Source organism: Apteryx rowi, unplaced genomic scaffold (genome assembly GCF_003343035.1).
Source record: "Apteryx rowi isolate R43461 unplaced genomic scaffold, aptRow1 scaffold_12, whole genome shotgun sequence".
Taxonomy (NCBI): domain Eukaryota; kingdom Metazoa; phylum Chordata; class Aves; order Apterygiformes; family Apterygidae; genus Apteryx; species Apteryx rowi.
Window position 1 is genome coordinate 3,787,246 of NW_020447419.1, and position 21,044 is coordinate 3,808,289.

At 41.1% G+C, this 21,044-nt stretch overlaps 1 protein-coding gene across 3 annotated transcripts in view; it reads right to left on the reverse strand.

Moving 5' to 3' along the window:
* Positions 1–21,044, reverse strand: part of MAP2 (microtubule associated protein 2) — a 69,009-nt gene that overhangs the window by 24,913 nt on the left and 23,052 nt on the right. For all 3 annotated transcript variants that reach the window (XM_026088169.1, XM_026088160.1, XM_026088152.1), the window contains exon 4: positions 897–958. In XM_026088169.1, the coding sequence (XP_025943954.1) occupies positions 897–958 (62 nt within the window). The remainder of the gene's footprint in view (positions 1–896; positions 959–21,044) is intronic.

The window sequence follows — 21,044 nt, forward strand, 5'->3', positions numbered from 1 at the left end:
GTTTTTTGTTCCCCAAGGAACCGGCAATCTGATTAGACAGATGAAACATATTAGCCATGGAATGTATTAGGAAATATAATGGGAATCTTAAGGAACTTCTACATTATTGTTAACAGTGGTAAACAATGACAAATAATTGCTGTGCTGAAGTTGTGGGTTAGCATGCATCAGTGTCATGGAAAAAAGAGTTGCTTAGGGGAGAGTGAAAGCAGGTTTCCTGGGGATTTTAGAGTGGTGGGACAGGAAGAGCATAGGGTTAGCACAGGAGCAGGGCAAGAGGTACTGCAGTATTTGCTGAAGGAAACTCAGCAGAGGAGAACGAGATGCAAGGAGCAGAAGAGGCTGCAGAGCAGCTGAAGGCAGGGCACGTAATTATCAGGTTAAAACACACAAAGATCAGTGGTGCAGGAACTGGCCAATCAGAAAGCACTTGTTCACATATAAAACGCTCTTGGCTAATAATTTCTAAACAGGCATGAGCTCTGTGGAACATGTGGAGATGTAAGGGTGCATCACAGCCTTCCAGCCAGCCCTGTGGCAGGGATTTCTTCGTATCTAACAGTCGAGAAAGGGGTCAGGTGCTGCAAAAAGACCCAAGGCACAGTTTCCCCTGGAGGAGGACCAGGCTCAAAACGCAGAACAACATCAAACTCCAGGAGTCTGGAGTCTGCCTGCCCCCTGTGGATTTGCAAACTGTCATCACGTACTACCTGTGACTGTAATTCAGGGGTTATTCAGGAAAGATGGCTTTAATTACCCTTTTAAATGAATAATGAATATGGCAAAAACATTCTAAAGGGAACACACAATTATTTACTGAATTAACACAAAAACAACTGAAATAAGGACAAAAAGGTGATTATAAAAATGGATGATTAGAAGATGACTTTACTCACCGAGAGTTTTTCCTTTGCTTGTTTAAATACACCAGGAGCCTGGTTTGTTTCACCACCTGCTGCTGAGAGACCCAGACAAAGACTTGATGGTTAAAAAATACACGTATAAGCATTTCCATTTAGTATACTGTTAGAACGATCAAATGCCTTGGAACTACTGTGCAAAGCAATTACCTGGTGAATTAGTCTTAGTAAACTATATACAGAAAGGTACCTGCCTTAAAAATGTCCTATATTCATTATACTTGAAATAAAATAGTATTCTACACATTTCAAACAAATCAGAATTTTGTCTTCATGTTCCTAGAAGTCTAGAAACTAGGGTAAAAATTTCAAAAAATGACAGACAATTATAAGAGCCTGTAGTTCTGAAGGTCTATCCTGAGACATCTTAGAGTCCTGATTTTTAAAAGCACTGACCTACTGTCCTCTAAAAATCAGGCTCCTTGAAAAATTTAAAATGGAGGCCCCTCAAATCACCAACCACTTTTCAAAACATAGCCAAAATTCCTAAGAGAAAGAGAAATTCCTTGCTGAATTATCATCCCAGTAGTGCCCAAAAGCTCAGTGTGCTGTGGGTCAACCAAGCCATGAGACTTTAGAATTCAAATTAAATCTGGGACAGCAAGTGTCTTAATCCAGTATTTCACTTATCTGTTACAACATGATTTGAGGTAAAGCGTTTCTATCTTTGACTTGGATTCCATCCTTAGGAGAAGTTTGGGAATTGGAGCTTTTCAGAAAGCAGATTATTAGTTGCACCCCACTGCTGCTTTTCAGGAGGCAATTTGCTACAGAAAATCCTTTGGCATCTGTGCCAGAATGGTGCTTAGTAAATGCAGAAGCAGGACAGTGGGCACAGATGACATTCTCTGGCTATAATCCTAATTGTCTTTCAACTACAAAACCAGCCTAAAACACTGTACAGGACAATACCAATGAATTTTCTCCTTTCCCTGCACAGTTGCAGCATGCATTTGCACCAGGTGTGGTGGGGGGATCCCTGGTTTTCCAACACAGGACTGAACTTCCCACTCAATAGTTCTGTCCTCCTAATGTTGCTTCCTTGCCGTTTCTCTTTTAGCTCAACTGAAAGAGCTGGAGAGAAACTTTGGGAGGAGGAAAAGAATACTGCGTACTTTAGTTCTGAAGTTGTAACAGGGAAAAGTACGGCACAGCCCTCCTGCATTACATTTTACCACATCTGTTACTGCTGTTTGTGGTCTGTTCTGCGTCTCTTAAATAATCGTACAGAGCGTCTCTCCTTCCTCTGCTGGCACCGAACCCCGTGCCACCGCTGTGACATGGAAAGCAGGCTCGTGCTGCTTGTGCCGACTTACCTGAGAGCACCACGAGGCCTCCATCTGAACAAAAGATCTGGATCATGACTTCACAGTGTCTTTATGCGCTCTGCCGCCAGTTTAAGTAGGAACATGTTTTATGTCGGGGCGCTGACCCCAGGAACGGAGACAAGGAACGCAAGCGCCCCGCATGCCGGAGGCGGCAGGCGTCCCGGCGGGGCGGCGCGCGCCCCTGTGACCTCACACAGGGGACAGGCCAGCGGCAAGCGCCGCTCCCGGCGGGGCCCCGCCGCCCGCCAGCGCGGGCCACGGCAGAGGCTTCACAGGGCTCTCCTCAAAGCTGGCCCTATTGCTTCTTTGCTGAATTTCAAGGGTGAACCTCTTAAAAAGCAGGGTGATTGAAAGTCCCTCACTGGACAATACCGTGGCATAAATTACCAGTATTTAGCTGTGCCTGCCTCACAATGACAAGTGATTTTTTTTCTGGTATTGAGGTAATAGGGAAATAATTCATTTCCTGGGCCACTACACAGAAGATACGAGCAAATTTTAACTTTATGATGTAGACAGCTGTATCTTATGACTGGATATGTTTCATTTGAAAGTCAAAGAAAATGTAATATGGAGGTTTTAACTGATTGGAATATACTCAAAGCTGTATTGACTACACGGCAGAAGGACTTTTGGTGGGGCTTTGTCGGCCAGGTATCATTAAAGCAGACAAGACAATTCCAGAAAGGACATAATGACTATTGAAACTGGCTTCAAACAATGATCTTACATTTTATATAAAAGAAAAATGAGAGATGGAGCTAGAAAAACAATGTCCCTCTGAGTTTCAGATACTGAAAAGGTCTCGATGACTGGTTCAGGCTCAGTGAGATGTAGGTTAACATATGGCTGCCTACACTCTTGGTGTGCAGTACTATGTGACATCCTTTCATGTGGCCTCCCCTCAAGTCCCATCAATAAGTATAAAAAGGGGAGATAGAAGAAAATCAGGGTTATTGTAAATTTTCCAACAACACTGAGTATGGTGAAACAGAGAGATTTTTGCTCACTTTGTGATATGGTTCAAGCTACTCTGCTTTAGAGCCCAAACCTCCAAATTCGGCCAAAACCAACATTATTACAAATTTAAAATCGATCTGGGTCCACTGTTCTGGTTCGCCACAGTACAAATGCCAGAGGATTTAATTCAACTGAAAGTTTGCCTCATTTGCAGAAGGATTTTTTTTATTTTGCTCTCCACCTTTGTATTTAAACATACAGGAAGGTTGTTCTTGTATTACATTTTTCAGTTTGACTAGTATGTCTGCTTCACTATGTATTAAAGCGAGAGAGAAAAAGCTCTGACTGTTGCCAGGCAGCACACATTTGGAGCACCCAGCAGATTTCCTTTTGTGAGTCTATCAGTATGAGTCAGGCCTCTCTGGGACACTACCGGGCCAGAAGATTTCAAAAGAGTTAGTAACAGAGTATCTGGGGCAAGACAGCACTGACGACATGGCTGTAGAAGCGTAGGGGAAGACAAGAATGCTACAAAGCCAACGCTTTTTTCATGACATGAAGCATCAACTCCTCATTTCCACTGCTTATTGAACCCCGTGGGTCTTTTGAAAGAAGCTGTGAATTACGGGTCCTAACTTCTGAGCTGATCAAACTGTGCTTCAGGAAACAATGAAAAGGTGGCAAGAAGTAGTCCAGGATCTAGAGGGTAAGTTAGCCCATAGACTGCTAGCAGAGGAGGAGTCACCACCGCAACACAGAGGGGCCCAATCAGCCTTTCCTTCCCTGGCTCCACTTCTTGTGACGGGAGTTAGTGCTGGATTCCCTCACACCAGCAAAGACAAGACCAAATATTTAGTTCTGTTTTCCTAATGGAATACAACCTGTAGATGATACACACTTTATACTGTTGGGGTACGGTATTTAAGTTACCCTCACATACTACCCTTTTACTGAATTTTCAATAGGCAGAACTCCATATTGAAGATGGTCCAAATTTAGCACAGGGGTGACTCATTGGTGCAAAATCGCATGGGAGCGACTCCTTAGGAACACTTTCGGCATTGCACTGTGTTGTTCTGTGCTGAGTAATAAATCCTGTTCTTAATTTCCAAGTCATTAGAAGAGGCCTATGACTGTACAACACAGTGGTAGCTCTACATTGCTGGGCATGATTCTTTCCTTGATAACCCTAGTTCCACTCATGAGTAGTTACACTGCAGCATGCAGATGTGTTACACGACAGAGAATCTGGCCTCTTTTAGCAATTCTTTCTGTTTTTTTTTTTTAAAGATCAACAGTAAATTCAGAGATGATAATTTTTTCACCCTGAACTCACAGTAACAAGAAGAGTAATGTGATGAAAATGTTGAAAATGTTCTCATTTTGGTCCTGTAAATAATGATACATCTATCAAGATGTAACAGGAATATATTTTTTTCATTCTTTCATCTTCCTCTACCAAATATTAAGATTTTTGCTTGGAATGCATTCGTAGTGTGAGCCCAGATTTCTTCTCTTTCAGCTTCATACTGCTTGTGGCTGGATTCCCCCTGTGGATTTTGACTGTACATCATAAACATCAGTAACAGATTGGGAAGTGTCAATGCAGGTAACATCAATCAACAATATATAAGTCTGAAACACTTCTTATTATGCATGAGAGTAAAAAAGCAAAATAATGGAAATGCATACCATGGTTTAAGCTGTCAACATTTTCCCACCAGAAAAAAATAAAAGCATAATTAAAAAAAAAAAAGACTAGAAATTCCTCCAACAACACACTACAACCACGATGCCAGGATACAACCACAGCACTTGGAGGTCCAAGCAACGACAAGCATACATGATCATGGCCTCCATTAAACAAACAAACAAACAAACACTGGAAAAGAAAGAAGAAAAGAAAAGAAAAATGATACAAAACATTAAAAAAGCAATACTATTTGTGAAGACTGATATTCTTAGAAGAAAAATAAAAAATAGAGAAGCTGCTATAGCCATGAGATTTACAAAAAAAAAAGTCTATGTTTGCCAGCCACATTGCATAATTGAACAGAACGCAGTCACCTGTCTGCTTCCGTTTAACACAGGAGAGATGAGTTGGTCTAGTATATTTGATAGCAGGTTTTAAAATGATTTTCCTGGAGGGAGAGTGGGCCTGAACTTCAGTTTTTTTAGCAAGTTCAGCTTTCTTATACACTGCTACGGACAAGAAAACACAAAAGCATAGAATCAGGAAAAAACACCAAACAGTTTGATATGACAATACATCAAGTGGCAGGCCCACTGCTCCACAACTCCAACCCGATGCCTTGGTTCTACTGGGGTGAACGAATCCTAAGTCGGAAGAGGGGAAGCCCTGGTGCATTAACCTCAGATGTGCTACCCAATGTGGAGTGGGAATGCCTACAAAAAACTGGACTGATGGAGCAGTGAGCCTTGCACATAGCTTTTCATATAATTGTACAATGTCTAATTAAAAAGCACTGCAGTTAATACTATTAAGATACACATCTTCTACAACAGAGTAACCTGATAGTACTGCACAGTAGTACAAAAAAAAAATAATATATATATATAAAAATATATATTGTAATAGGGAGTGTTAAATGAACCTTTTTTCCTTCTCACTTCATCTCTGGAGAGTGTGCTAGGTTCCTTTTTAGCTATTTTCCTTTCAGGAGTAGAAATCCTGCCTCGCCCAGTTTTAAAAGGTTTCTCTTTTTTATGCTTATCAAGAGATGGTCTTCGCAATTCTCTCTCTGCCTTCTCCTCTTTAGGAACAGTCTCTAACTGTTCAGTCATGATGCTCCTATCATCATCTGTAGGATCAGAGCAAATTATAACAACAAACAAAAGATTAGTAACAAATGTTAACAATACTGTGGAGGAGCAGGGTAAAAATAGCTGAAGACAGAGTAGATGTTTTAATATAAAAAAGGCATACTATTTTACCACATTTCTGAAATACGCTGAGATTACTGTTACTATTACAATAATTTTGCTTTTTGATCATTATGATTTGGAAGCCAAAAATGCTTAACAGACAAAACAAAAAGGATAATGCACACCTTGAGTATCCGCCCAGAGACTGTCTGTGTCCATGATGGAGTCATCGATAGTTGTTTCATCTTTGTAATCATCACACGTCTCTGTCTTGTAGTCAGTGAGCAGGATTTCTTCTCTCTCAGGTGTAGCAGGAGCTTCTGGGGAGCCCTCCTTGGGCTCAGCATGAATGTCAGCCACTTCTTCTATCTCCAGTTCCTCTTCAGCCTGGGAGTCCCCTGTTTCCATGTCTTCCTGGGTAGCAGCAAACCGCACACTGTGAGAAGCTGATTCACCCTCATCAACTGTTGTCTGCACCACTGTGATAAAGTCATCCTCTACTGTCACCACAGATTCAATAATGCCTTTCAGTTCAAGTAGTGCTTCTGGGCTAACCTTGGCTGGCATTTCTTCACTGGTGGGCTTCCCTAAGTCTACTTCTGGGGGCACTTCTGATATAAGTTGCTGTTTATCCTCTTCTTTTTCTTCTTGTCCTCCTTGTACCTCTTCTTCCTCATGTTCTTCCCTTTTTGTGGCCTCGGCTGTCACTTCACATGGCAGCAGCTTTTGGATTTCCATGGGTTTCACAGCTGCATCTGGAATCTTTTCAGTTCCCTCTGTAGGTTGTGGTATGCTCTCCATCTGAACATCAGCAGTCTCTTCTTGCAGAGGCTCAGCTTTTGGAAGGGGGAGCTCCACAGAGGGCTCCTTTGCTGGTAACTCTGCAGGAGTGTCTTCCCCTGACACAGGAGGTTTTGGAGGTTCTCCTTTGATATCCTCTGGTTTCAAGGATTCTCCATTCAAACTTTCTTGGGCTTGATCATGTTCCCCACTAGATTCATATGATTCCTCTTTGTCAACTGCCTCTTGATGTACCAGATCAGGCTTAGTTACTTTTTCCTTAATTTCTGTTTCAGTCAATTTGGTGTTGTCCTTCACATGACTAGGCTCAGTCTTGGAAAGTACATCTGCATCCTTTGTTTCTCTGGACAAAATGGTCTGATCTTTCTGCTGAGTTTCTTGAGGTTCAGGCTCTGTTCTTTTAACAGAGGCTTTGTCCTGCCCTGAAGGAGGAGAAACAACCTCACGGATCTTAGTATCTAATTGACTCTGATATTCTTGGTCCGCTCTCCTTGCAGCCACTTCCAAATCGTGCTTTATAGCGTTATAATCTGGTTTTATTGGAGTGTCTATCTCAGCCATTTCAGGAACAACACTAAGAGTCTTCTCCTTCTCAATCAACAAAGAAACAGCATCTTTTTCTTTTGCTACCTCTGTAGCTAATATTCTGTCATACACAGTATCATCAGTTACATGAAATTTATCAACCACACCTTCTTCTTTCACTTCTAAGATTGCCTCAGGTCTTGTCTTCTCTGGCTCTGTACCTTTAATGGGGTAGACCTCTTTAGAATCAACTTGATCTTCACTTTTTTCTAGCACCGTATCCAACTTCTCTTTTTTCTCCTGCTCAAAGTCCCTCACCAGAACAGATTCACCAGTGGCATGTTGACCTAAATCTTTTTCACTAAGGAATTCTTCTTTTGATTTTTCAGCTGCTGCCAGCTTCACTTCTATTAAAGACAGGTCGGGAGCTAGGCCACGTCTCAGTTTTTCATCGGTGCCTTCGTAAAACGGACAGGTTTCACCCGTTAAATTCTCACTGTCCTGAACTGGAGAAGGGAGTGGGACTGTGTACTTATTGAAAACACAGTAGCCTAAGTCTTCCAGCTGACTTTCAGCTTTTAGAGTTATGTGGTTTTCATCTGTCACAGGTGGCAGGGCTGTGCTGCTGTCTTCCACAACAGTGTCAGAAGGAACCGATTTCTTTTGCGCCACCTCAGCATCTGCGCTCACGGAGGCTAATCTAGATCTGGTCCCTGCTAAGTCTAACATTTCAGGGAGATCAGGAGCCATTACAGCACCATTTTTGTAATAGTCTTTGGCTGGGAAAGGTGACTCAACCAAGGCCTCAGGCTGGACATTTTCTTCAGGCATTGCTTTTTCCTCTTCAATATGTTCATCTTCATCTCTACTATCAATGGGGAAGCAGGGAGCCTTCTCCAGTGCTGGCGTGGTTGCTGGCAAGTAGTCGTCACCTTCATCCATGCTTCCACTAGTGTTAGTTAGAATATCTGAAGCAAGGGGAGAAAGATCATGTGCACGGCCAAAGCTAAATCCTAGAGCTATTGAATCCAGGCAGGACATGGGCAGGTTAATAGACATGCTTCTCTGTTCAATTGCAGATCTACCCCCAAGTCCCAAGCTCCTGCTCAGGGTTAGGTCATCTTTATTTTTACTGTGGAGCTCTCTCTTATCCCCATAGACCTTGGGGTCAATAGTGAACATTCTTTCTGTTGGGGAACTTGGTTCCTCAGACTTGTCTGGTGGAAAGCTCTGAGCAAGGGTACTGTACCCTATTTCATGACCAGGCACACTCTGCTGCTGATCCACTTCTGTCTGTAATTCTTCCTCCTCTTCCTCTTTGTTTTCAGGTATTAGATGATCTGCTTGATAAGGCTCATACGCACTCTCTTTAGTGTCACTTAGCTCATAGTAATCACTGCCTTGTTTCAGAACATCTCTTTTGGTTGCTTCCTCTTTCAGAGCAGAGGTTTCAAAATACTTTGACATTCCTGATCGATCCTCTTCTATTGTCATTTCATGAGTAACTGAATCCAAAACACTTATCTTATCCTCCTTGGTGTCTTTTTTAACATCTTTTGCTTGAGAAGGTTCTAGAGTAGAAGTCTTGTCACTGGTTAAACCTGGTGCCTCAGGGGCCTTCTCCACTGTTCTGGATAATTGAGTGGTATCAGGGTGCTCTCTTGCTTTCTCAAGGATCAGTTCTTGGCTTAACTTGCCTGGGGGCACCTCTGTGGTTGGCTGCACCTCCTTTTTTGTGTCCATTGCTGCTGGGAGCCCCCTTTGGTCCATGTCTTTTTCTGCTTTGAAAATATCAGGTAACTTTTTAGCTTCACCATCCTTTTGAAAGTCTGCTTTGTCTACAGAAAGCGTCTTCTCTTCGGGTTTTGTGGTAAATTTACCATCGTCTAATATTCGAGCCTCCCCTTTATCATAGAAGTCGTACCTTTCCTCCTCATCACTCTCATCCTTGGTCATGTCCTTTTCCTCCCCCCAAGCAGGGATCTTCTGCATGCTCAGCGGTTTCAGGCCGTCTACAGTTACTACCGAAACTTCTCCTTGCAGAGTTGGTGTCTTGTCTCTGTGGATCTGTTCATCTTTAGTGAGATCTTTGGCAAACAGTTGATCAGTGGGTTCCTGTTTTGTTTTGGAACGGTCTTTGGGTGGAAGCCTCTGCAGGACAGAGGGAGATGGGTCTGAAGGAAGTTCACTTTTGACTGCATCTGCCTTGGGTTCTGATGGCAACAGAGAACTTCCGCCATGTGTGATGGCAAGCTCTTGGACATCTTTAAGGTCATCTTTAAATTTCATAGAGATTATTTGGCTGGCTGGCAAGAGCACATCTGCAGTCCTTTCTTCTGTTTTGCTCCCTTTAGGCAGTTCAGATGACAAATCTTTCTGTTCTTGAGAAACAGGAAGCTTTGCAGCAGGTTCTGCAAAACTGGCTTCCCCTTTCTTTTGTGAATCAGTTTCCAAAATCTGTTCTGATAGAGGTGAAGGTATTTTGTCTTTGCTCTGTGAATCCTTTTTATCTATAGCCTCTGTTTTTGCTGGCTGTGGAACTAAGGCATCATGTTTAGGTTGCTCACCAGTCTTAATGTCTTTCCAAAATTCATGTTCCTTTGTATCTAATGGTTCTGCTGTGAAAGGGCGTGCGCCCTCCTGGACACGGTTTTCCATCTTCGTGGCTGTAAGTAAATCTGAAGTAGTTTGTTTGGGTTTTACAACATAATTATTTAAAGCACTTACAGGCAGGCAGTCATGTGGCTTAGAACATCATCTTGGTATGAAAAATGGAAGGGAGAGGGAAAAAGATGCAAACATGCAGCAAGGCTATCCACTTAGAAATCTGCTTTAAAGTGTTAAATCCTGGTTTGCTCTCAATATATGAGGTTTTACAGTGAAAATGTGAGTTGTACACAGGTAAATCTGTGACCACTGAAATGAGATGACTTTATATGACTTCTTCATCTTCGTGGTTCGTATACAACAATAAAACCATATATAACCCTCACTTCATTGGCATGCTTTGCTGGACTATGAAGTCTATGTTAGTTTCCCTTTAGTAAGGTCTGCAAGATTAGGTCCAATCAATAGTATCTTTGCATGCTGCTAACATTTAGAACATACACATTTATACGTTTATCTTTTTTATATCAGATTTTTCTTTTATGTATGGCCTAAACTAAATAAATAATACATATAAGAGGTGTCCCAAGCGTCAGAAGAGGCTACTTTTTGGATTGTACCAACTTCTCACATTTACCCTTTGGCAAATGGCAAAAATCTCATTGCTGTCATGAAACTGGCATGTGTAAATCATCAGTGGAGCTATTAACAGTCTCAAATCTTGGAGACCTAGTCTTCAAAATGGCCAGCCATCCTCAGCTGTAACTGAAGTCAAAGAACACTGGGTGTGTTGCAATGACTGTAGATCAGGCCCTAAGTTATTTTAAAATGAAAAATGCTACTCTCACAGTCTGCCACATGTTTTTAGTGAGTAATACCTGGTTAAATTTTTTTTGTACATGCTCTGTGAATTATTAACAGCATGTTTTGTCATATGAAAAATATCATATGAAAAATATATAAGTATATCATACGAAAAATATGAGGACTTATACTGCAGAGTATGGTAGAACCTTCTGAAGTGATCCGTTAAAAAATGTTTTTCTAAAACTTGTCATAACAAACATTGGGCCAAATATGAATCTCCTCATATTAATTATTTCATTTAAAGTCCATGGAGCCATATTGTGACTCTGATGACTATTGTTTTTTAGAACAATTAATATCAAAGTATTGGCCATTATTTAAAACATTTGCATATGTTAACATTTAGTCAAAAAGGTACTGCCATCTAAACTCTGCAAGTAAAAACAAATAATCTACAACTACAGTAATTTTACTCCTTTACGTTTTTAAGTTTGGTGACCGGTGACTTACTTGCAAACTGTAAAATGTGTACAAACATGGCCAATGAGCTGATGTTATCAGTTTCACAGAACTTATCTTGCTAGATTCATCTAACTGTAATGCCAATGAGCAATAATAGTGGCATCAAAAGATATTCTGACTGCCAAAGTAATTTAACCTTCCTTAGCTGGGCAAGAATACCAGGCTTCCCAAGGTAGCATTTCTTAGCCAGGCAGTGAATGGGTACATCACTACCCTTGTACAAAGTGTCTTTGCACTCTGTCTTCACCCTGACTGAAGAGAAATACCATTAAAAGGACAATCTTGAAGCCCTTTCCTAGTTCTTATTTATGGAAACCAATTGATTGCAATAAATATTTTGCCCGGGTAAGCAAATCAGAACTTTTCCCTGTGCGCCCAGTCCTGAACTTCATGATGAAGGCAGATATCTCAGTTGAAGTGATGGACATTTTGCCTGAGCAAGGAACTCCATCAGGGTTAAACATTTGTAATACAGTAAAACACACAAAAAATCAGAGTTCTGGCAATGGTCAAGGAGAGAGCGGGTAGATGCAATGAATGGCAAGGATATGACAAAAGAAGCGATAGCTTTAGGGAAGCTAAACCAGAATGCACTGAAGCACAAAAAATACTGCACACTGCAAATGAAAACATTTCTACAATTTAAGCCTCTTTATGTCATACTCAAAGTCAATAAATCTACTTTTTGAAAGAAAAGCAGATGAATCTCTGCACCAAAAAGAAAAAAAAATATACACAGATTAGCAATGTGACTGGCAAACACATCTGAGATGGGGGAGAAGGCTTACGCAGAGGTATCAGCTTAGCTGCAAAGCATATTGTATCATGGCAAAGTAAAAATCAGGAATCAGCTGCAGTGGTGGGAAACCATGTTGTCATACACCACCTATGCAATCGGATTATCTGCTACACACTCTTCAAGCATAATAACAAGAGCAGTCATACTAATAAATGGGAAGAACAGGAAATGAAGCAGCCTTGGAAAGCACTGGAGAAAGCTGGAGGAGAATTCATTGGCAGCAAACACATGCAATCCTAAGGAGGACACACCTTCCTCAGCCAAGGAAGGGGATGTGTCTTTCGGGGGCGTTTCCGCCACAATTGTTACACTCTCCCTGCTGGATGCCACACTTGGCACTTTGTCTTCACAACACACTTTGGCCTCCAAACCAGAATCCGGCTGACCCTCACTGAGGCCCTTTGCCTGGTGTGCAGGCTCAACAAGCCCATGCTCTTTCCCCAGTTGCTTCCCAGGAAGAGCAGCAGGTTTCGCTTCCACGGCCATCGGACTCTCTACTGCTTCTTCTTCTTGGGGGATGGAAAAAGGAGGCGACATCAACACCAACAGTAAACATACAGCATAAAGCTCAACAGAAATGCTTTCACATAACACTTTCAGCTCCGAACACTTTAGATTTAAGCATGTCAAAGGACTGCTAGGATTCAGCCCATTTTAATCATTGTGGAACGGAATTTTCCTTAGGAAAAAACACATTTTCTCCCCCAGAGCATGATAATGTTGTAAGATGAGAGCTGAAAGTGTTTTATAGGTTTACCTCTCCCAAAGATGACTGTGGGTCAGATATTCATTGCAAATGGAGATGGTATTGGATGATGGATGGCTCTGACAACACTAATATATCAGTGCGTTCAAAAAGTACACTGATTTTTTTCTGATAAATATGCTGTTTTATCCACCACAGAACATTCAGTTGGCATGAGGGAAGGTATGAAGCATAAACTTCATTTCACTGACACTGACTATTTCAACTGATAAATGCTAGTGAGTCAATCTATCATTTGGGTCTGGGATTTGGTAAAATATTCAGCCACTTCCATAATCTTAATAAATGTCGCGCAAGGCTGATCACTAATTGTTTCACAAGAATTCAGCCAAGATTCCTATACAGAACGGGTTTATAAACCCTTTCTCTCTTAGGCTTCCCAGTGTTTGAACTCTGTATGTGAGAATCACAGATTTAACACAAAGATTCTTCATTTTCTTTTCTCTCCCCCCATTWGCCCCCCCCCCCCCATTAAGTCAAGGAAACCAGTGAGTACAATGTCCCTTCATCTGAATTTCTAAAATACATCACTTGGCCTATGGGCTGCTAGGATCAGTATATTAACATCAAGACTGGTGTTTATTCTATTCTTGCCATAGCAGAAGAATGATTAGCGAAGTCTTCATTATGGATTGAACTCCTGCCATTGCTGCTCAGACAGAATACTGCTTCGCTCTGTTGGTATCCCCTCTGATAGGAAATCAGGATTAAGCCTGAAAGCTTTGATTCAGCAAAATACTTAAGCAGCCGACCAGCAGCCATGCTGAAATCAACCTGATGACCTGTCTGAGCTTAAAGTATGCCCATGTTTAAGAACTTCGCTGAATCAGGCTTAGAACAAGTGGTTTTGAATCTGGAAGTGGCTGTATCCAGTCCATTTGTATTAGAGTTAAACCTCTTTACAAGGGCTTGATTTTTCTCCTGAGATTGGCCTAGTTAAAAACAGCCCATCAACCACCTACTTCAGTTATGGCCTTTAAAAAGTGATTTAAGGAACACAAATACTATATTTCAGGTTGAGAAAATATCATTATGGAGAGTACAACATTATTAATAAAATGTAAAGTGAAATTAATGTTAGATACTATATCTTAAATGAACAGAAGGCAGAAGATTCAGAATCAGAACTGGACTGATGCCTGAGTGTTACAGGGATATTTACACATGGGTAGATCATAAAAGCAACTTAGCAGAATGGCAGGTGTCCAGCTGTAAGAAGCTCTTGAACAACTTGCTTCACTTTTCTTTTTCCGGTTTTATGTTCTTTTGTATGTACATCCCTTTCAATTAAATAATATAAGAAAAGTCTCTAATTTTACCCCATTTTTAAGGCAGAGTTGCTTCACACAATGCCATGTGATTAAGATTAATTACTCACCAAAGCAGTAATTACCCTCCAAAACTTTTTATTAGATAAATGCAGTACATACCTAGCTTGAAATGTCTAAAGGTTAGGCATCCAGCGTGAAGTATTGTCCCAGCTCCCTCTAGAGCAGTGGAGAAAAGACCTCCAGAGGGCAAATCATCTAATCCGTGTGAGATAGTTGTCTTAGCAAGGCACGAATCTTCCTCTGCAGGTCTGTCTCTACTCACTGGCTCGTGGAGGGGCCCAGGTACTCGGTCAGACTAAATGCCTAGCTTTGAGATGGTTAAAATCAGGGGAGATTAAACCCAACCTGAATACTGATGCAAACAGAACATAAGGGTTCTCTCAGAATTATTACAACTCATCAAATAAACATGCTGAGTATACAGACCATAAAAAAGAAAAGAAACACGGAAAAAGAATTTGCATGAAGTAAGTAGACTTCATTACAGCAGCTGTAAAGGGCCTGGCTACAGCTTCAAAAAACATTTCTTGAATGGATAAGCAAACATATCTACAGAGACAAAAAGGTACAAACACACAAACACACTGCTATGGATATTGAAAGTTTGCAAGGGTTCAGAGAAAAAACAGAAAAATCTCTTCAGGGCTGTTAACTACAAAAATATCACCTTCAAGCTGCAAACTGGAGTCTGAGAGTGTACTTGAGGAAAACATCATTATACGACTTCACTGTTCTTATATTTTTCTCTAAGCATCTACTGCTGGCCAGTGTCAACTAAATACCTAAAGAGACTATTGATCTGAGCTGGACATCTTTCTCATGTTCCTATACATCTGCTCCTAGTTCTGCCTCACCTTAGATTAAATATTCAATAATCTAATGACTTTTCTCCTGAAAATATATCTATTTGATCTTACAGATTGAGTCATATCCTGTTTTCCCAAACTATGGCAGTAAGTTATCCATGAGTTAATGAAGGAATCCTGTAGATATTCCCTTTGTGCGGTGGATTCTTTTATGCCAGAGTGCTCACTCACAGGCAGCAGGTGAGGAGGGGTGTTTCATAATGCCCTACCTTTTCATTGATGATTCAGCTTTTTTCCCTGTTTCTTCCTCAAAGATGTTGCTCTGGAATCTTCCACTTTCACTAGAGGTAAATGCATACGACCCACAAGGATGGTGCTCATGAATAAACCAGTCCAGGAGTGTTTTAAGTACAGCTATGGGCACCCACCTGTAGTAGGGCTACTCCTCTGATCTTGTCTCCCCTAGCTTCAGGTAGACATCCTGATATTAATGATGTTCAGTTATTAGCACTGACCAAGAAGTCCGTGTTGCCGCAGTATCGTGCTACCTTTTTCCGTATGATACCTTTTACATTGAAAAGACTCAGCTGACTGGACAATTCTGGTTTTCTTGAAATGACCTGTTGAGTAATTTCAGGCATACACTTCTATTTTCCTCAGACAAAAATCTCAAGAGAATTCGGTAATGTTTTTAACTTTACCTCCCGTGTCTCAAGATTGAGTTAGTCAAATGCTGTGAGATGAAACATCAGCTGTTCTGCCTTGGATAAGAAACCAGAACTTCTTTTTAGTCATTGAAGCAGGTTCTCCTTTGACTCCTCAAAACCCATTTGACTCTTTTGCAGCCTGCACTGATAAAACCATACAGCCACATACTTATTGATGCACTGAGGCCACAGAAAGAGGGGAACAGAACCACTGTAAAAATAAACTTTTTAAAACGTCTGCCTTGTTTGCAACCAGCTGACACAGTGTTAGCTGTGTGTAGCCATGTAAGAACTGGAGACCAAACATGACTCAATACTGCTTGAATCCACTAGTATATACTGGGGAAAATTTTGATTTCCTTTGCCTGCTGGAGAATTAATGACCCTCCACTGCTATCTTTGGTGTAGACATGAGATTTTTTCCATTGTACTAACAACTGACTTACCTCCAGTAAGAGCCTTTTGGCCTATCTTGCACACTGCTCTTGGCAGTGATTCTCTGACAGAAAGACCAGAGTTAGCTTATGCTTCTTTTGACCAGCTGCTCCTTTTGCTTCCGTTATAAACCAGACCAGTATACCAAAAGCCCTGATTTAAGCAGGGACTTTGGATTCCCTGACCCGGAGTTACATTCACTGCTCACTCTGTAGCTCCACTTTGAGAGGGAGAGACTCTGGAGGGATGGCACTTCCATGTGGGGAGAAAAAACAACTAGGTCCCTCCCAGGAAAGCAGCACTCCCAGGCACATATATAATGGAATGGATGGCATGTGGCCGGGTAGAGGGGAAGAGGAACAAAATGGGACCATGCTCAGTTCACCTTCATCATGGCCCAGCAAGACCTCTGTGCTCTTCACTGTGGCACTGGGACGTGTACTAGAGCCAGTCCACTCTGAGCTGAACAAAGGGTGTTCATAGTACTCCTCATCCGAATTGTAGGGATCATCATCAGGCACAGACACTGAAATGGAGGGGGCCAGGTGCTTATGCCACTCCCTGCCAGCAGCAGGCCCACCGCCTGGGCAGTGGTGTAGCGGTCCCACCTTATCCTCCGCCCCTTCATCTACAAATAGACACACACAGACAAAAACTGCAGGACAGACAGACAGACAAAGAGAAGACAAGACAGGATGGACACATGCACTAGCAACAAGAGCAACTATGTCATACGACAGAGTAGATGAAATCAGCCAGGCTACAAGCTAATGCAGGATGGAGAAATGAGGTTTCTACACATTTTAACACATGGGCCATGCATGTGGTGTTTCCTACAGTGTTTATGAACATTGGAAACCAATCATCAGAATAAGAGAATTTCAAAATTATACACTCATTATTTAGAGGGATATATATTACACACAAACCACATGTCACAACTTGTGCTGATACTCATCCATACTACATAGCTGGATTGACCGTATTAAAAACCTCTAGAGTACCCCAACACAGCTGTATCCTTCATCATCAGGTGAAGTATTTGAAAGTATAAATTAAAAAAAAAATCTTTAATTAAAGAACAAACCAGCTTACACTTTAGTCAATGATGGTTTTGTTTCTCATTTACATCAATTTCAAACTTCTGCACTTTCTTCCTTTCCCTATAATTAAGTAATGTTTAAAGAAAGAAGAAAACCTTCCCTAAATTGCTGATTGCCTTTTTTCCTGATAAAGGCCATATAAAGCTGCTCATAGCAATCTCTGTTAGTTCTATCTTTTTACATTGTTGTGCCATGTTTCTGTGGGTGAACTAGCTCCTGTCTAGGAATTTGCCAGTGCTTTGGTCTGACGGCTTTATTCACCCGTCATTGTAGCATCACAGATAACCACATAATCATCTCAGGACCAGATCAGCTACTGACAGCTAGAGGGAGGGGGAGTCTGGGTTTGTTTTTGCAAGAAAAAGAAAAATAACACAGCACAATAAAACCGACTGCCCTATCACCTGGCCCATACAAACCTACAGAGGAGACTTGAGAGTTTGTGTAGGCTAAGGTGCCCTCTGACCATGAATAAAGCCATGAAAAACTAAACATCTGGTACTAGAGAAAATAAGTTTAAGTCCGTTCTCTGTGTATGACAACTAGCAGCTGGGCAAACACTACATTCATGGGATACCTTCTTGCTGCCTTTAGCAGCTATTCCATTAGATTTTCTACGGGTTTCAAAAAAGAGTTCATGTCCAGTGTCCCCAGCCTTCCTCCAGGCAATTACAACTTAAGAGTTTCCTCAGAGCTTCTAAAATTTTCAGATTCAAACCACTGAGTGAGAAAGCAAGCCTTTAGCACAGACAGCACACAGATATGAACCAGATCTCTGTGTGTGACCTGAAAATAAGATGGTTCATGAATGCTGCTGTAACTATTATAAGTCTTGGAAAGCAGTTTTTATCCATCCATATAATCTGGCCACGTATTATAACCAAACCCATTCCATCTAAAAGAGCTCCCAGCTTCTTCATGGCAAATAACAGTAAGTTTTCAGTTTCCTTCTATAGCAGACAATAACAAGACAACCTCTGCATCTTTAAAAAAGGCACCTTCTGCTTTCTGCAGCAACATGACAGCAAGTATCCTGAAATATAATGACACACATTTCTTCCTCCTGGGAAAGGAATACTGTAATATCAACCCATTCAGGCTCAGTCACCCACAAAAAGGAAGAAAAAAATATTGTTTATAATGTTAGTAGATCCAATACATATCACCGGACTGCGAAAGGAAGATTATCCATAGTTAAGATTCTGTGACGGTGCTGAAGCTGGCCAGGACTGAATGTGCACTTACACGCACACAGAAATACCACCAATGGAGTGTAGTTTAAGAGAACCATTCTAATAGTTTCTTTCAAGGCACACTGAGTGCTTGAAATACTGATAATTTAGCTGCTTTGTTTGTGTAGTGGAACCAAAACCGCAGATTTAGGGGTTTATATATGCTTAAAGAGTTAGGTGTGGAAAGATAAGCCAGCAACCTGCCTCTGCTGAGCAGGAAGCTCTGCAGAGCACTGCAATAGCAGATGATAATAAACACAGGGCTGAAACTCAACTCCCTGAATGTCCCTCATGCTCAAGACCCGCAGCAAGATCACAAGGAAGGATCCTGATCCACTTGCAGTGCAGAACTCAGGGATCTCGTCTCCATGTAAGCTCCTACAACATTCAGTGAAAGATTTGAAGGGGCTCACTGTTTGCAAAAGACTTGTTATAGAGGGTGAGGACATGTCTCAGGATGCGAGAGACCAGGATGCAACTCCCTCTGAAACCTGAGAAGATTCAAAACTACAACTCCTGCTTCTTTGCAGGGTGCTCTAACACCAGATTATATATCACTGTGGATAAGAGTGGAAAGGAATGCAGTGCACTCACCTTCTCTTCTACTGGAATTGGGACATTGTGGAGAAAAACAATACAAGGCATATAGGGCCAGAAGCAGAACAGGGAAGAGAGAATGTGCACTATGGAGAATGAGGTTCAACTGGAAAAGGGGAGGTTCTCATTCCAGCTGTGGCTCATATTTGTCCCAGGATTTTTCAGAAGTAAAATGCATCAACAAGAAGAGCAAAGATGAAACCTCAGGTTTACCTACCCATGCGAACAAGGCTGAAAATTCCTTCTTTACAGGCTCTGAAAGGATTGTAGGCAAGAAAACATAGGCCCTGCTTCTTCTCTGTAATGCTAGTAGAACTGGAACCAATACAAATGCTCAATACATATTACTGTGATGGACCAAAATCATTAGGAGTGTGAAGTCTGGTATTCTTGAGGGCTGTTATATCTGTGGCTATTACAGATTTACATTGTTCATTTATCAGTTTTAATAAAGATATTTTCAAATTTACTGCAAATAATTTCATTAACAGGATAATGATGTCTTTAAAGGAGAATATGCCTTTATTTGTTATCCTTTCTTTGTTATTTCAGCCCCTTCTAATAGTTCTTTTCATCTCAAAGACTGAGTAAAAAATGTATTCTGAAGTGCAAGATTAAAACCACTTTTCATAAAGGCTAATTCTGCTTTGGCTTCTGGGTATCTTTTGAAAATACCTTTCAAGAAATAATTTTCACTGAGAATAGATCTTTTTCTATAGGACACTTAGTTCTTTTCAGTTTGCAAAATATTCTTATTTCGCATATAAAGCTTATCTTGAAATGCCTACTTCAAAATGAAAGACAGTCCATCAAAACCATCCTCCTATCATGTAACATTTAGATGCACTTTTACACGAAGACAGTACTGACCATTGTCAAAAAGTGCAGCACACAAAAGAAATGTCAAGCTGGCAAGAGAATACCCCATCTGCCCTGCATGTCCAGATTCAACCGACAAAAGGATTAGACAGTGCTAAGGAAAATTTCATTTCCTGAGCAAAATCATGTTACAATAGTTGGAATAAATGAAATAATTTCAATAGGGCAAATTAGTTATCTTACCTCCTGCAGCAGTGAAAAGGGACAGGCTCATCTGAATGTTTTTCTGCAGCCAAACGAAAGAAAGAAAAACCTACATCCACTGACTCCTTTCTCTCATGAAATGCACTTGACCCACAAACCTCTCTGCCTTTTCTACCTTTTTTTTTTTTTTTTTAAACTTGTGTTTGCTGCATGGCTGGCCACATCCACCTTTGTCATGTCTACACCAGTGATATCCTTCCTACTGTGACTGAAGGAAGTTTCTTTCGGATTCAGAGCAATGCAACACACTGACAAGAGCATTAGGAAAATATTGTAAGAGAAGGTGGAAAAAGGAAGCCTGAGGTAGATACACACACCAAATGCTAAGCTTTTTTTGTTCAACAACTGTAGAACCTGGTTAAATTTATAAATTGTATTCTACTAAGCAAAAAGACAGACAGACAATGATATTCTCATGTAAGGGTACATGAAGGATGGATAGCTAGATGGCATAGCAAACTGAAGGTTTAAACAAGTACAGTACAAACTGGGCCAAGCCCTACTGAGGCAAACTTTAAAGAATGAGAGCTTTGCCTGAATAAAAAAGATGGGACAGGCTCAGTCAAGTCAGCAAGAGTTCAATCTACCCACAGAAGCTGAGGACCACATCTTTTAACATGGATCAGAACATAAAATGTTTGTGTTTCTTCTAGCTCATTAACTAGATCGAGCTGACAAGACTAATATTTTGAGGAAAAGCAAGATAAGACCTACTTCTGGAGAAAACTTCTGCAAGAAGTTCCTTCTGTTCATCAACCAACCCTACTGTGAGCTACAGTTCCAGAGCCGGACATAAACAAGAAGCTTCCAGCTGAGCGCATTAATAACT